The 17,678-nt window shown below is 33.7% G+C and overlaps 1 protein-coding gene across 3 annotated transcripts in view; it reads right to left on the bottom strand.

Moving 5' to 3' along the window:
* Positions 1-14,653: 14,653 nt before the first annotated feature.
* LOC120634807 (mitogen-activated protein kinase kinase kinase kinase 5) overlaps positions 14,654-17,678 on the bottom strand; it is a 60,808-nt gene continuing 57,783 nt past the window's right edge. For all 3 annotated transcript variants that reach the window (XM_039905616.1, XM_039905617.1, XM_039905619.1), the window contains one exon: positions 14,654-17,630. In XM_039905616.1, coding sequence (XP_039761550.1) covers positions 17,531-17,630 — 100 coding nt within the window. In that variant the 3' untranslated portion in view covers positions 14,654-17,530. The remainder of the gene's footprint in view (positions 17,631-17,678) is intronic.

Below are 17,678 nucleotides of genomic sequence, written 5' to 3'. Positions count from 1 at the left end.
CGATTTTAATAATTCTTTTTTTATTTGACAGTGTGTACTACCAAGCATGTATTGTCTAATTATAATGAAGATCTGATGAATATTTTTAGAGATCAAGGACATAATGCTTCACAGATAACAGCAAGTCGCGAGGCATATGGGACAACGATCGAATGCATGCGTAACATCCTACTAATATTATAAATGCGAATGTTTGTGAGAATAGATGTATGGATGGATGGATGGATGTATGTATGTATGGATGGATTGGTGGAACGAGTGAACCGATTTGGCTAAAATTTGGCAGAGATACCTACAATATTAGCTTAAAATTGCTAAGCTTCAAAATTGACAGGTTTTATATCCCGTCAGATGAAATTGTTCCGAGACCCTTTTTTATCAATTACTATCTATTATTCTTTGGTACGTAGTATACTAGAATACTGCAGTCCAGTTTGGTGCCCCACATATAACGTACAAAGTGTCCGATTGGAACGCGTTCAAAAACGGTTTATCTACCACCTAGCGTATAACGATAACAAATCTCGTGAGTTGGACTCGTACGAATCACGCTTACGTTCGTACAATACAGGATGTTTGGTGCATCGTGTGCCAAATCGAATCTGATGATTGGAGGGGTCTTTGGCTATCTCTTCAGCCCTCGTAAAAAAATCTTGCTCAAACGGTTTTTTTTATACTGATTTTAAATTGTTTTTTTAAAAATTGTAAAAATTCTACATTTAAATTTTAATAAAAAATAAAGTTGTTAAGTATTAATTAATTTTCTTTTTAATCTTTAATTTGTAACGTTTTACGCTTCTTTTGAAACTAGAATTACACGCCAGCAACATCTAGTTTTTGTTTTACAGCCCCGCAAAGTTTTTTTTACGTAAAAAAATAAGCTTGAACGTCAACTTTCGGTTTTAATAAAAAAAAAACTAAAAGTGATCATGTTCTTCCAATTTTTTTAAAACATCTCTGGACTGTCCCCTTTCTAATGGTGTGCAATATGCCATGAAAAGTAATTAGTAACATCACTAATTTTCAAATTTTCTAAACTTGGTCGCAATTTTCTAATATTCAACAGGTGAAAGAAAAACAAGGGTTTGCGTAAATAACACTCACAATTCACAAGGCAGATGACATTTTCTGTCTCTTTCATAAAGTTATACGCCCGTTGTTCGTTTAAACAGGCAAAAATAGTTTTTTCACTCTAGTGAAGCGAAATCTATCTTCTATTCCTTTCTTGCATAGTGTAATGAAGATGTGCCCATAGTATTTCAAAATGACGGCTGTCCCGCGCATTGGCGTTTAACTGTGAGGGAATACCTCGATAATGTGTTCCCCAATTCGTGGATTGGGCGCGATGGGCCTATTGCATGGCCTCCACGTTCCCCAGACTTAACTCCGTTAGATTTTTATGTCTGGGGACGTGCCAAAGAGCTAGTATACGCCACAGAAGTCCCAACGAGGGAGGTACTAATACAACGCATAGAAGCGGCCTTCGGTACAATTAAGAACGAAATACGGCTTCGGACTACAACTGTAACAATACGTCAAAGATGTCGGGCCTGCATTCGAAACAGGGGTGAACAATTTGAGCAGAATTTGTAAAAATTATGAAATAAATGTTTCAAATGCAATGTATTATTTTTATTTCAAGTAAAACCTACGAAATTTAAAAATTTTACCTGCTTGTGAGTTTTATTTACGCAAAAACTTGTTTTTCTTTCATCTGTTGAATATTAGAAAATTGTGACTAAGTTTAGAAAATTTGAAAATTAGTGATGTTACTAATTACTTTTCATGGCATATTGCACACCATTAGAAAGGGGACAGTCCAGAGATGTTTTAAAAAAATTGGAAGAACATGATCACTTTTAGTTTTTTTTTTATTAAAACCGAAAGTTGACGTTCAAGCTTATTTTTTTACGTAAAAAAAACTTTGCGGGGCTGTAAAACAAAAACTAGATGTTGCTGGCGTGTAATTCTAGTTTCAAAAGAAGCGTAAAACGTTACAAATTAAAGATTAAAAAGAAAATTAATTAATACTTAACAACTTTATTTTTTATTAAAATTTAAATGTAGAATTTTTACAATTTTTAAAAAAACAATTTAAAATCAGTATAAAAAAAACCGTTTGAGCAAGATTTTTTTACGAGGGCTGAAGAGATAGCCAAAGACCCCTCCAATCATCAGATTCGATTTGGCACACGATGCACCAAACATCCGGTATAATGTCACTAAAGAACAGACGTAAAATGCTAGACATGACTTTTTTTTTCAAAGTCATCAATGGAGACATTGAGTCAACGGAAATATTGGAGAGGTTGAAGTTTTGTGTTCCGCGTTCGGGTAGTCGCCTGCAAAATCGGAAACCGTTTCATTTACCTTTTTGTCGGACCAAGGCAGGACAACATGCGCCTGTCTTTCGAATTTGCTCACTTTTAAATGCTTACAGAAATAACTGTGACATTTTTAGTACTTCTTTGACCTCATTCAAAAAACATGTCAAACATTTACTTACATAACTTAAATTAATTTATTTTCCGTTTTAATTTTATATCATCACTATTCATTGTATAGTCTTGCAGGTATTCAGTTTTAAATTTTGCTTTATTTGATTAGCTTTTAGATTATCTAAATTAAGCATGCTGTGGTCATTTCTAGAAGGTTTCAATCTCTGTCTTTCTCTTGTATTTATGTTATTCTCATGATAACGTCATTGGTTGTTACCAGTTTAATGATCCAATAAAAAAAAAAAAAAAAAAATATTGTCTGGAATAGCGCATAGGCTTTAATTTATCGCGGAAAATCAAACAGCTTCTACAGAATAGGAATAGCATCGCTATTTTTTCCGCATTTGTCTTTCAAAATCCGCGCAACGGACTTTTCGATTATATTTAATTTTTTTTTGGTTGAACGCGCTAATCTCAGAAAATAGAAAATGATGTGTCGGTTTTTTTTTTGGATTGGTAGTATTAAGGCTCTATAATATCATGCTACGACCGATGGCTAAACCTACTAAAAACCTACTATCATTATTGGTTGTTCTTGCTAGTTTCAACTGCAAGTCTGTGAATACGTCAGTAGACAATATAAGGCTGCTGTGTGATAAGGTGGTCACGTTGGCGGCTGAAAACACAACGTTTGTGTTTTAAAACTACGTAACGCGTGTGCCGCTCGAACACGCTAGGCGTGTTAAAATAAATGTACCTACAAGGATGCGGCCGAACACGCTGGGCGTGTTTTTCCGGCGTTCTGCGTGTGCGGCGAACACAAACGCTGTGTTGTTTAAATATACTGCTAGAGCGGCCTTTACGCAACAAGTGTGTTATACTTTACCGCAAGTACGTCTTATTAAATATTAGTTAAACGTTAACGCAATCACGTTTTATTATATATTAGACAATATACCTACTTAAAATTCGTTGTTTTGTGAGTTATATAGTGTAGATTTCTTAATAAGTCCCATGCCTTCGAGAGAATCGACCATCATACGTATAACTAACAAGTTCATATAAAAAACATGTTTTCGACCAAATATTTGCAACAATAGTATAATACCATCGATCACTAAATAATACCCACCTAGATAATTGCATTGTTTTAAAATATTTTATAGGGACGCGAAATAGATATTGATATCGATATAGGATCGTCGTCGTATATTTTAGCATACTCTAAAATGTTTTTCTGCAATAAAGGTATCCGCAACATAAGTTTGACGTCTATTTGTATATTTTTTAATATTTGTACGCCTGAGTTCGCCTGCTCTATTTTCACTGGTATCGGTATCGTCGATAATTTATTTTATAAATATCGGTTTGCATTCCAATTTACCGACAGAATTACAAAACGATGCATCCGCATCTCTATTTTTTCTTATCGTCTTGAATAAACCTTATCAGTGCGGCCAGCGGTACCAATAAACTACTCAGTAATGAGTTACTATTGTTTCGAATTTAAAAGTAAATTTAACAATCGTTCTGTATATTTACTGGAAGGATTATTATATTTAAAATGCATATTATTTTAAAATTTGCTTCTTTGTCGGCAATCCGCATTCGTATGTAAGTAGGTATTTAATACTGTTTTTTTACTTATTTATTTATCATGATTCGTAAATGACATTCACAAGTTACACACAGGTTAACGTTGCCGCGATTTTGAATATAGTAAAATAGTGTACCTACCAGATGTAAAGCCACTATATTTAAAGCTCTTTAGAAAATAATTATTTATGAAAAATAGAAAATCTGTGTTGACTACATTAAAGTTTTATTCTATTTTATCCAACAAAAAAATACCAATTGCTATTCAAATGCGACAAGTGTTGGGTTTTCATGTTATTCAATAAATAAATGAGGAAATACGAGTGATGTAGTAACATACCTGTTGCGTAAAGGCCGCATAGCTGTCGCGATAAGTTGAAACACGCCAGGCGTGTGGGGCCGCATGCTCGTAGCGCCTGTTTCGAATACGCTTCACCAGTGCTGAAAACACGCCTAGCGTGTAATCCTGCCGCACTCGTGTACCGTATTTGTTAATGTTAGGCAGCAGTCAACGTGTAGCACTCCAGGAAACTTGGCTCTTTCCACATGATATCCCGTGCACCATGAGTTCGAGTATACGGGTAAGTCAGCAATTGATATGACTGCTGGCTTGGTGAAGGGACGGCCGAATGGAGGCGTAGCAATATTGTGGAGAAAAGGTCTATTCGATTCGGTGTCGGTGCTAAAGTGTCAGAGTGGTCGACTCGCTGCTATAAAGATTTGTGTGATGGGTCGAGTAATGTATTTAGTATATATATGCCAGTAGATGTAGTAGAAAATATGCTTGAGTTTACGAACTGTTTAAGCGAAATCAGTGCTCTAATAGAGAGCAACGATTCCGAGAGCGTTTATATGCTAGGGGATTTTAATGCACATCCAGGTAAACCTTTTAAGAGCGAGACGTCTAAAGTCTATAGATTACGGAACCTACTGGTCGGATCACTTTCCGCGTATTCTGAAATGTGATATACAAACTATTATTTCAAAAAGAACAACCGATTTGGCTGATATGGCACATCAGCGGAGAGTGAAGTGAAGAACAGATTAGAAGATACCGAGAAGTAGTAAGTTAAGGAATGTGGATTTTCCAGAGCAATTTCATAATTGTGCTGGAAAACTTTTGTAATAATCTCGACCATAGGCTTGTATTGGAGAGTATGTATGTAGAAATTGTAAAAATATTATCTGATACAGCAATAGAGACGAGTGAGTTTAAATGTAGCAGAAAGCGTAAATGTATCATAGGGTGGAATAAGCATGTTCGCGAAGCTTCCAAAAATGCTCAACAAAAATATGAGCTTTGGCTATTTTATAGTAAACCATATTCTGGTGTACCTAATCTGAGATGAAATGCGTAGCAGTCAGAAAATTTTCAGAAGAAGATTAAAATGGTGCCAGAAAAATCAGAACCAAATATAGATACTATGGCTTCACAGAGGAAAAATAAAGATTTCAAGCAGTTTTGGAAATCTACAAATAAATTAAATGTTAGACCTAGCCTACCTGAGACCATTGCAGGCTGTGGAAATCCTACAGAGATAGCGAACATGTTTAAAAACCATTTTGGTGTTGCGTCTCCTTTAGGACCGCCAAGTAGAGGTGCCGATGCTGAATCGAATCGTCTAGAAGATGTTTTACGTTTTGCAGCTAAGCAAGTGACGGAGATTATTAGAAATATGAGCAGAGGGAAGTCTCCAGGACATGATTGTCTCAGCATCGAACATCTTAAATTTTCTGGCATTGACCTACCTAGAGTTTCGGCCATGTTTTACTCTTTATGCATGAGTCACTCCTACATTCCCAATGATATGATGCGTACTGTCGTGCCTATTACAAAGAACAAGACGGGAGATATTTCAGATAAGAATAACTACAGGCCTTTGGCTACCATTATAGCCATTATAGTAAAGACTCCTGTTTTGGCCTGTCCAAATTTTGATTATCGTTTTGACATTCACACTGATGCTAGTAGTTACGGAATAGGTTGGGAACATCCAGTTGCATATATGAGCAGGTCGTTAACAGGTCCTGAAAGAAATTATAGCGTAAGGGAAAGAGAAGCCCTTGCTGTCTTATCCGCGTTGGAACACTGGCGATGCTATATTGAGAACGGTTTCACAAGTAATGTTTTTACTGACCACGCTGCCTTAAAATGGTTTCTTTCACTCTCGAATCCAACAGGCCGCCTAGCTAGATGGGGAGTTCGGCTTTCATCCTCTAATTTCACAATTAAACATCGCCGTGGCAAAGACCACGTCGTCCCTGATGCTTTGTCAAGAACGGTTCTATTAACAAGCATAACCTTATGTGATTCTAGTGAGACTGATGATGACTGGTATTTAAATATTTACAACAGATGTATTAAATCTCCATCTAAATTCCCTAATTACACTATTAAAAATAATAAACTTTACAGGTACATGAAATCTAACAATCCATTACATTCAGAGTTTGAATGGAAACTCGTCGTACCGAAGGAATCGAGGCAACAAATTTTAACTAAAAATCATTCTATATAATAAGGTAAAAGGTATATTTAAAACCCTGAAACGGCTCAGTCTTAATTACTATTGGCCCAACATGCATAAGGATGTTGTCCAATTTGTTTTATCTTGTAATTCATGTCTAGCCTATAGACTACCTACTCATACCACCCTAGGAAAAATGGGCAAACCAAAGGAATGTTTCCGCCCGTTTCAAGTGCTCTCCATTGATTTGGCTCCTTTACCCCCTACCAGGAAACAAAATCGTTACATTTTCGTAGTCACATGTTGCTTTTCTAAATACTGCCTTATTTTTCCCTAGCGAAGAGAAACTTCAGATTACATAGTGAAACACCTTGAAAATGACGTGTTTTTTGGTACATGGAATTTCCCAGACTATCGTTTTAGACAACGGCTGCCAGTTTATAAGCCAAGAGCTCGATAAATTATTTAAAACATACAATATCCCAAATGTTAATTTCACTCCTAAATACACTCCACAGATGAACACCGTAGAACGCTATAACAAAACTGACATTACGGCTATATCGTCTTTCGTGGAAGATGATCATAGATCCTGGGATGTAAATATTGCTAAGATACAGTTTGCTAGTAACAATTCTGTAAACGAAACTACGGGTTATACGCCATCCTTTCTAGTTCACGGTAGTACGGTAAAAACCGCAGTTTGGAAAAATAAAACTACAACAAATAATTTTAATCACTTTATTCAGGAATAAAATTTGCTCAGAAACAATCTGGAATGAACATCGAAACTCTGGCATTCCTTTTACAATCTATGCCTACCTACGTTTATTTACATTCCAAGGAAATGTGGAACTACCCTCAATAACGAAAATATACTCGTATTCATTTCGCAAAAATCTATAATCTCTATTTATTAAGTATCTTTGATTACAATGCTTCTTTTTATTTATAATAATTATTGTAATTGTTTATAACTTGATTATAAGAATATAGAAAATAGAAGAATAAAGACTGGCGAACATTAGGGTGGGCTTCCAATACTATTAGCTATTTTTCGTAAGCGTTTTCACAAGTCCCAAAGCTATTTTATTTAGTTTAAGGATTTCACGATGCGGCGCGACCTAGCCTAATGTACGCTAGCCTTAAATTTTACGAAAAATCGTTGGAAAATCCATGGTCTACCATTAAAATACAATAAAACATTTTATATAAAGCATCTATGATAAAAAACCAGGTATTTAGTTCACGCCACGAAAATGATAGCTGCTTTTTGGGATTTTTTTTATTTAGACATTGCTGACTCATGAGAGCGCAATTTTGACACCAATAAAAAACGCGATTGGAGTAAAAGTCTTAAGATCGTTAGACTCATTAGTTTGGCATTGGAGGCGCAGCACTGGTTTTCAGGTATTGCATTCCGCTGTAACGTAACGTAAAATCGTTTAGCGGTACGGCTTTTCATATAGGCGGATGCTAAGAGTCACTACGCCTTTAACCAGATCAGCAAAAGAATTGGCACTTTGACATTACTATGCAAACGCCAACATAAAGAGAAAACGGCAGTTAGTACATGTGTCCTTTTCTTGCACGAAATTATCTGTTTACATTAAATATTTATTTTTACGTTGGCCTTTGTTTAGTCGTACTCCAGTTTTCCGCAGGTATAGTAAAGTAAAGTAATATGCCTTTTGTAAATGTCATCGTACTTTTTTCGTGGCGGTCACTATAACAAAATTCCTATTGATTTCGAACTGATAAAGAATACCCAGAAAAGTAGTAAATAACCCGAAGTTGTAAGAAATACAATTAAATCAATGAGCATTTGTAAAAGTTGGTTCACATTGTTCTAGTAAGGCCTTTTTAATGAAACTAGATGACCCGCGAGGATACCTCGCTTGGGTTCACTAAATTAAATATTTCAAAGCGTATTTAAAATGAAAACATTAAACTAATTTTTTTGTCTAAAAATTGTTTTTCATTTTTTGACAATTAGTTAAATATTTTTAAATATATAGCATATACTTAATATTTCATTTAGCTTTTCCACCTAAGACCTCGGTTGGACTTAGACTGCCATTGAATAGTGTAGTCACACAAATCGTGAACTGAAATTACGGCATTAAGTATTGTGACTGTATTTGGTAGAATAAAACCTGATCGTTGTGGTTCTTCGATAGTAGCAAACAACTTTACGATTTTGCTGGTCTGGTCGATAAGCAACTGCCGTGAAGTATTAGTCTCATTAACTTTTTGGCCCACTGGATCTAGGTACTGGAATGCCACAGCCGCTGTTGGAAAAACCTACTGGAACAATGTCAACGAGCCGTAAATGTTATAATATTGGACCCTGATCTCTATGACATTAGACTTATTACATTCGTAATTATGTATGATCTAAATTTGACATCAAATTAAACGTCTCTTCATAGAATAACTATCAAATTAGACGTTAATTCCCGGTTTACTGCAACATATATAACTGTCCCGGCAGCCAAAATTGGAACTAATGCCACTTAAATTACACTTAGAAATATCAGTGGGTCTACTGCAGTCCATTCCCTGCAACTTATCCCCTATAAAATATAAGGGACAAGTTGTAGAGAATGGTCGGTAGTCGCTGACATTTTAGTGGCGTAATACCGGACCAGTCAACTTTGTGGAATCTTAGGATCTCAGATAAAGGACCTTTATCTGAGTTTAGAACACCTACATAATGACGTAAAATTTGATATCTCTTCATACCTAAAATAACTAAATGTCATAGACAGGGCTTTGAAACCATTTTAGCATTTAATGCTTTATAAATTCAAACTTTTAATAGACTTTCAGGCCAGACTTATTTATTATCATTTGGAATTTTGAATATTTCTTCTTAAATTTATAAATTGTTATTAATTTATTAGTTACACGAGAAATTGTATTTTTTTTAAATATTTAGTTTTAAATTTATCAATTGGAATTTCCGTAGCTAGCTAAGAAACGTTCAAAAATTTAATTTTTTACTGGTATATCTTGGTGTTTTAATTTATCATCTTAAACCTACGTAAAGCTAAGCGTACATGGAATTATGGAACTGTTCTTTGACCGCCGATTTTGATTTTTTTAAGTTTTGATAACTTGCTATTCATGTCGAATAGCAACTGAAATTGATTTGAACTTTCCGGTCTAAAATTGATTTACAAAAATTTCATGGTTTTTTTTAGCTATTGGTAGCTAAAAAACATGTCCTTTTTGCGAATATGGAAAACAAATGTGGTATGTTAAAAATATACCTAAGTATTTTAGTATAAAAACCTGGACCTATTTTGATGCGACTGCATTTTTTAAATACATCACGCCAAAGCAGTTTCGCAGACCTATTTAACAGTTACAAACTAAGTACCAGAGCAGCAAAGCAGTCGTGGAATGCAAACAAATATGCAAACGAGTTTGTTTATCTTTCCATGTGCGCTTACACAACTAATCACATAGCTAACTTATCTAATTTACAGACAGACGTAGCTAAACTCATTATTACCAAAATACACACAAAATAGTAAGTCGAATTGAATATTGTTCACTAACTTTTGTAATTAACTTAATATGTCTAAATTAGCTCACTAAAATAGTTCAAGCATCCACACAAAAATAAACTTTGTTTTAAAACATTATAAAACAGCTTTTACTTTAGTCCCACTGGACTTATTTTTTAATTTTATTGTAGTAGTAACAAATAAAACACTTTCATACCATTCCAACTATTGTTGTAAAAATGTTTTACATCTGTGTGGTCATTTAAGCATTAAAATAAACATAGCGCTAGTTAATCATTCTAAAAATGACAACTAATACGCATTAATGAGTAGCAAATTTTTCCTTAAAGTCAGTTTTTAATGATTCAAACACTAAAGTTAAGTAATAAAATTATTATTCTAGGCACTAAAAATTCCAGAATAAGTATCTTAGCTACGTCTTCGCTTAGCTCTAAATATAATCATCTATGGTATCTTCTAAACTTAAGACTATCACTGGATATCAATTAAATACAGCCATGCTCAGTCCTTCGCCGATAACTTTCACAATTTTTGGCAAACGTTCGACTTTTAAGAAGCGATTAACTAGCAAAAAGGTGCGTACACGGTTCTATATTAAAGAGCAAACATTAATTTGTTTATCAGCATTGTTACAGTTAATTCTTTTACTATTCTTGTTAGATAAGGTGTCAAATAGACGACACATAAAGGCCGATTCACACTGCCATAAGCACTATGCGAGTACTTTTATTTTATTCACGATGTTTTCTACTTAAATTGACATCACTTATGGATAAGTGAATCGGGCTTTGTTCATTATTAAGATTTAAAGTCGGTCAGGTAACGTCTGGTAAATGTTGAGAACACTTACTTAATTTACTTGACCGATTACTTGCTAAAACCTCACAATATTATTAGACATCACATCATAAGTTTCTAGTAAATATTTTTCAAAAATTGCAAATAGTTAAGATCTTTTGTTGAGTTTATATTTTTAACCAACGTAATCGACTGACTTGTGTACACACCTTCGAACTACAAGATAAGAGAGCGTAGAAGGTTAAAGATCGTACTTACTTTTAATAATTATTATTTAATATACTGGTTTTCTATTTTCCAACGACTCCATCAAAAACCCCTTATGGCTTCGTTTATCAAAAATATTTATTAATGACACCAGCGAAATGCCGATATTAAGAAAAACTATTACGGTAGTTAGCCAGTGAACGAATGTTTTTTTTGCTCTCTGGCACATAACTCCCTTTTTTAAAATTATAAAATATAAGACGTGTAAATAAAACTGAAAAAAATGTGGTATGCGCGGTTTGCAAATTAAAATTAAAAAAAAAAATTAACATGCCTTTAACGACAAAATAAAAAATGGTTTCGTGAAAGAGAAAAATTAAAATTTTTCGATTAAAAAACTTTTTATTAGTTATAATATTATAAATATTTTAACTTTTTTTTGTTATAATGGCATCATTTGGCACATTATCTATAAGTGACGTCAAAGTTGACAGACTATGAGAAGCTGTCATAATTGACATCAAAAATGCTTATCGTGTGTTAGATTATGGAATCCGAAGCAACTGAGGTGTGATGAAAATGAAAAACGAAAATTGAAAATAAAAGTTTATTTCGGGAGTATAAATAAAAAGGGATTACTCAAAGCGTTACAGTTCATTTAAAATAAAAGATAAAAGATAGGTGGTAAAAGATACATCCCACGATTATTATCTCTTTTTTTTAATAGGGTGTTAAGGCCTAACGCTGATTACGATTATAATCGGTTCAAAAAAATCGGTGAAAATAGAATACTATATTTAAATACATCGCTACAATACTCTGAACAAGTAACAAAATCTCCTCGGAAATTAAAAATCAGCCTTCGCCTGTACAACATCTCAGTCCTACTAAAATCGGTGATCTGCGTTAGGCCAAATATAAGTATTAAATTTTATCTTCATTACTTAGTAAATAAATGAAATGCTTAATGTTTCTCGTAAAATCATAAATAGCGATTGCAAAAAAATAAATCGGTGCTAAGATAATTAAATTATGAAGTTTTGTTAAATAATGTATCTTTTGATTCACAGACAAAAATTCACTAAGCATTCCCAAAAATCAAAAGTTACATTTTCGAATGTGTAAATAAAACAATAATCTCACGTTATAATAATGAAATGTCACAATTTCACTGGATAAAATAAAATTAACGCTACTGTCGACTCGGACGGACTAAAACGAAACTAAAATAAATTTAAGGGCATCTTCTAACCTATTTCAACTATAAATCGACTATTTTAGTGTACTCCTATTCAATAAAGTGAACATATCTTCAAATATATATGCCAACTGAAATTGTGTAGAAAAACGAATATGAATATCTTAAAATATATTAAAATTGGCATACATTAGTAAATGCAGACTAAAATGGTATAAGTCACTAAACTTTTAAATCTAATCTTTCTTTCTACGGTAAATACTGCACTATGCAAAAACTATTTTTAGTTATGTTTTAGTCAGTTCCGAATCAATTGCACCAATGATTAAAATTTGGATATGCTTTTTTTATTCTACTACAGGTTAGCCCTTTGCTGCTAGGTGGAGTGGTGGAATCTAAGATGGTAACGGGCTAACCTGTTAAGGGATATGGGACTTTCTACGCGACTTCGTACCAGAACGCTTAAATCGCTTGGCGGCACGTCTTTGTCTACCTATACCTTTGGTAACCAACCAATTTCTTAATTTTCTCTGATCGAAAATTATTAAATTTTAAATTCCAAATTTGCCTCTGCCAGGGGTCGAGCCTGGGAGCAAAAAGACAGCGCCGACCACTGCTTAAGTGAGGTCGACATACCTTGACGTTCTAAAAATAAAGGTTTGAATTCTGCAAAGAAACGTCAACAATATTAAAATAATATTGTTTCAAGCCGGTGTAGTAATCCAAAATTGTATAGTAAAAAGGGACGTAGAATAGTACTTTTAGTTTCAGAGCATATCTCAAGATTGAATTCATTGGGTATCACTAAAATATGTGTCCTAAACCAGTGCTACGTATGCAGAGTTAATAAAAATATTATTTCATTCATATAAAAATCGTGCTAAGAATACCAAAAAAAAATATTGACATAGATAAAAAATAAATAACAGTCCACTTTCACTCAGATATGAGGTTGCACTAAATAATTAAATACATTAAAACTATACACCGGGTCTGGGTAACTTTGCCAGTAAACTATTAAATGGAATTCCATTTTTTTAATAAAAAAAATATTGTATTTTTTTTTTCTGGATAGACTTGAAAAGGAGCATATGTGAATACTATATCGTTCTAAAATAAGCAGAAAGATTTTTTAAATACTATTCAGTAAATTATAAAAATCTAAGATTTTATTCTCAATAGTATTAAAAATTTAGCTACACAGAAAAAATAAATCAAAAACATTTTAACTACCAAAGACAAAGTTACACAAATTCACGATAATATGTCTACTCTATTGTTATTATACAAAAGACTAAAAACTAATTGGAATATTTGTAATTATTTACAAGAAGAAAAAAATAATAATACATAAGCGAGCGTTTTCAAAATTTCTATTTTTTAAATATCTATATTATTTATATTATGTATAATACGGCAAAATTGTCTTTTTTTTCGTAATATATTTTTTAATTGCTCATATTTAATTACGAGTCGATCTTATTAATCATATTTTCGGTTATTTAAAGGCTCACGTACATTAAGCGGGTCGCGCTACAATGAAAAAGTATAATATTTCAATTGTAATTTGAGCAGTCTAAGCGCGCGTGTTCGCCGTCTCTTTTTCTCATAGGAGAACTCTCATTATTAATCTCTCCGAGTCATTTTGTAAGAGTAACGTTTAATGAATTTAACTGATTGTCGTTGTTGCAATATTTGAATTATTATACAACGTAATTATTCCTCACTAATAAATAGCTACTACCCATACAAATACTACTACGTATAAGCTATAAAAGTAGCTGCGGTGACGTAATCAATTATCCTTAAACAGCTTAGAAAAGAGATGGGGCATGGTATAATGTAATGAGTATAATAGTGGGTAAAGTTTGTATACTCTTTGAAAGTACCGGCGCGCAAGCAAGGTTGAGCCAGCCTACCGCAGGTGTTGTAGACAGTATCAGTATATTTGCCGCACCCATTCTTTATCCTGGCGTCCTAGAGGACTAACTATACACTTATCACATATATGCATTTCCATCGACGCAATGTTGAATTTACAATATAGGAAGTGTGTGTTGTTGTGTGTGCGACCCGCTTTAATGTGCGCGTGCATTTGCATACATTTTATTAGCATGTTATATTTTTAATAAAAATAATACCGGCCCATGAACACACGGGCTACGTTAATCCGCCATATTTGTATGCAACTGTCAAATTTTGACGGTTGGTATTCTTTCTAAAATGTATACGGACTTACGCTAACGCATTAGTGACGTTTCTTATTCTTAAACTTTCACTGGTGTTTTTGTAAGAGCCACAGCTTTGAACCACAATTTGAGGTAAAGATACAGAGGTAAACACACACGCGACGGCGTTTAATTTTGAACTTAGCCCTTGACAGCGATCTCACCAGCAAGCAATGTTGCAGTCTAAGATGGTAGGGCTAACCTGTTAGAGGTATGGCAGTTATATTGAAGCCATATTCCTAAATAGGTTTTTATGCGACTTCGTACCTAAACGCTTAATCACCTAGTAACTAGTTTCGTCTAAGCCTCCCACCGGACCAGACCATGGGAAATTTTAAATTTACTTTTACTTTTACTTTTTTAAGTGGTTTACCACAGAGCTATTCGCCGCGCCAGGGAAGTCCTCGAATATTATTTGCACGATAACTCGTTGAACGACACTGAAGGCATGACGCGCCTTTTGCACACGACTTTTTGGCTGTATCATGTTGTTTTTTTAGTTGACTACACCATCACTTGCCGCCAGGTGAGACTGCAGTCGAGGGCACTTGTAGTGTTATAAAAAAATTAAAAAATTATATTACTCTTATACCGATCGAAGTAGTTACAGCGTTTTATTAAAATAATGCAGGGTGGTGGCTCGTGCTAAAACGCCCTTAGGGCACGGAATCAATTTCACATGAAATTTTGTGACGTCAAAGACACAAAGAGCAAGTTAACTTAACTTACTCTTTATCTCTAGTATGGCATCACATAATGCGTCACGAGACTTTTACTTGTTAATACAAATTAAACGACATTATTAAATACGGTTCAATACAAAATACATTTTTCTTTTTTTTATATTATGTTACATCGATCACTGTTAGGAGAATTTCGAAATAAAAACCCGTTATATTTTTGATAAATATATACGCTAGTGAAGCGTCTACGTTACTTAGTAAGACCGATTTTCTATCGAAATGCCGATTTATAAAATAAGTACTAACGACTGACGGTTTGGCAAACATTCTAACATAATTTAATACCCACAGCCAATTTTACACCGACCGATTTTTTTATTGAAATCGGTTTAATAACATATACCGTATGTTTTACATTCATCATTTTATAATTATTAAAAAAGATTTTAAATTCGGCATTTTCTTATACAGGTAAACATTTTTAATATAACGGGATTTTGTTTTTAAAATTCATTTTATCCAAAACTATTTATATTCACAGAAAAAAGGTAAAACACGTAAAATTTAACAATTCACCCAAATGCTTTTCAAGATTCATTCGCTGCAATTATTGCTTCTCATATTCATCCACGGGAATGGATATAAAATATTGGCAGTGCTATAATAAGGTATATAAATTTTATACTACAAATTAATTATTTCACTTTGTAATTGCATCGTTTATCGTTGGTTTCAATTAAATTCAGTTGTCTATGGCTTTTATATGCGCCAACTGGGCACAAAGTACTTTGCCAATGTCTTGTAGATGGAGAATTAGTTGGTTTTTTTAGCTTGTAAACACATTTCCATACGACCCAAAAACTACTTATAGTATGTATAGTACTATTAGTGCTGCTATTCATCGGCGGATTTTGGTTCAAGTTAAGTTCGCTTTACTTTTTTATTCAGTTAAGTTGTGAACTGCGACTTGGGTCTTAGTTGCCATAATAAACAATAATATTATTATTATATTTTTCATGACCTATTCGATATTTTTTATTTCTAACAGACAACAACAACAACAACCAAGACATTGCCCCATTTTCATGTATGAAAAATACATTGCGTATTATTTTCGGTTGCAAATTGGATTTTCAGTAGTTTCAAGTTAATAAACCTTACGCCAATTTTATGACAATCTTGGCCAAGTTTGTATTGAATTTTTAAATTGCGACGGTGATCGTCCATGTATACAAATAAATAGAATTGATATCTCTGCGCGATCCTAATCCATAAAGATATACGTTTTCACGTCTCAAATGCTCAAAGGATCATCATAAAATTTTATAAGATCTCAGAGGTACAGTAAAATACATAAGTTACCTTTTACACGAAAAAAAAAAAGCGGACAAGGTTGTAGTCAATCGCTTTTTAAATATACGCCGATATCATGTATCATGAAAATCAGGATACTTGTTGTTTGTGATGTGCGTTTATAGATGTGCGGTCAGTTTTAGGATTATTTTATTTCGCCAATTTTTATATTTGGGTTACCTATTTAGAGATAAGGGCGCCTTTTCATGGAATTTTACCCAAACGGTTATCATATTCATAAGTCGATAGGGACTTGTTGTATGGATCAAATAGTTTTGGGTATAAAAGGGGCGATTAAAAGAGTATATGCGACTGGAATCCGAATACTGAGACGGATTTGTGGTGCAACAAGAATGGTTAAGATAAGGTAAGATAAGGAGGGGTATATAAGAGTGAGGAGAAAAAGGGTCGTATAGTATGGTCATGTTATGTTACCAGTTCCAAAAACTCAATACACGCATTTTAAATTTTGTTAGTAAAACGACTTATGAATAAAATTATAAATTTATAATTGAGCCGGTTTATATTTGAGAACGGTTGCAGGAAACAAAATTTCTTAACCGGTTAAAGATCGGTTTCGTCGCGTGAGCGTTGACAGGGTTGATTGACCGCTCGTATTCGATCTGGCAGACAGAGCTGGCAGCACAGCAGAGCCGTTTGGAAGTTTAATTGACGTACAACAAACACGTTAGGGGGATTATTTATTGCTTCAAAATTTTGGTTGAATTGTTGAAAAAAAATTGTCTTTTGAAAGCGACGCATCGGGCTCTCATACTATTACAGAAACGTTTTTAGTTTTGTTTTTTTAACAACAATTTTGTTATTTGTAACTTTGATTAAACGTCGGTACAATGTTTTTGCATTTGAACGCGTATTATTTCTATTATGACAGAACGTACCTTAATTTATGGTTTGATAAAGCTAAACGTACATACTCTTGTACGGTTAAGCGTAACATACATATATAATCAATCGAACAATGCAAGCGCACATGTTTTGTACGGTAAATCTAAGCGCACGTTATTTTAATAAGAAGCTTCATGTCCCGCCAAAATATAGAGATCGTTCCCGTCTTCGCCCGAAAGCGTGTTGTTTTGCAGTATATGCGACTCTAGTACTACAACTCTGAAACAAGACATTATACACAATATAATAAAATATTAAAAATATAAA

This window comes from Pararge aegeria, chromosome 25, assembly GCF_905163445.1.
Source record: "Pararge aegeria chromosome 25, ilParAegt1.1, whole genome shotgun sequence".
NCBI classification, from domain to species: domain Eukaryota; kingdom Metazoa; phylum Arthropoda; class Insecta; order Lepidoptera; family Nymphalidae; genus Pararge; species Pararge aegeria.
This window is presented reverse-complemented; position numbering and strand designations above follow the sequence as displayed.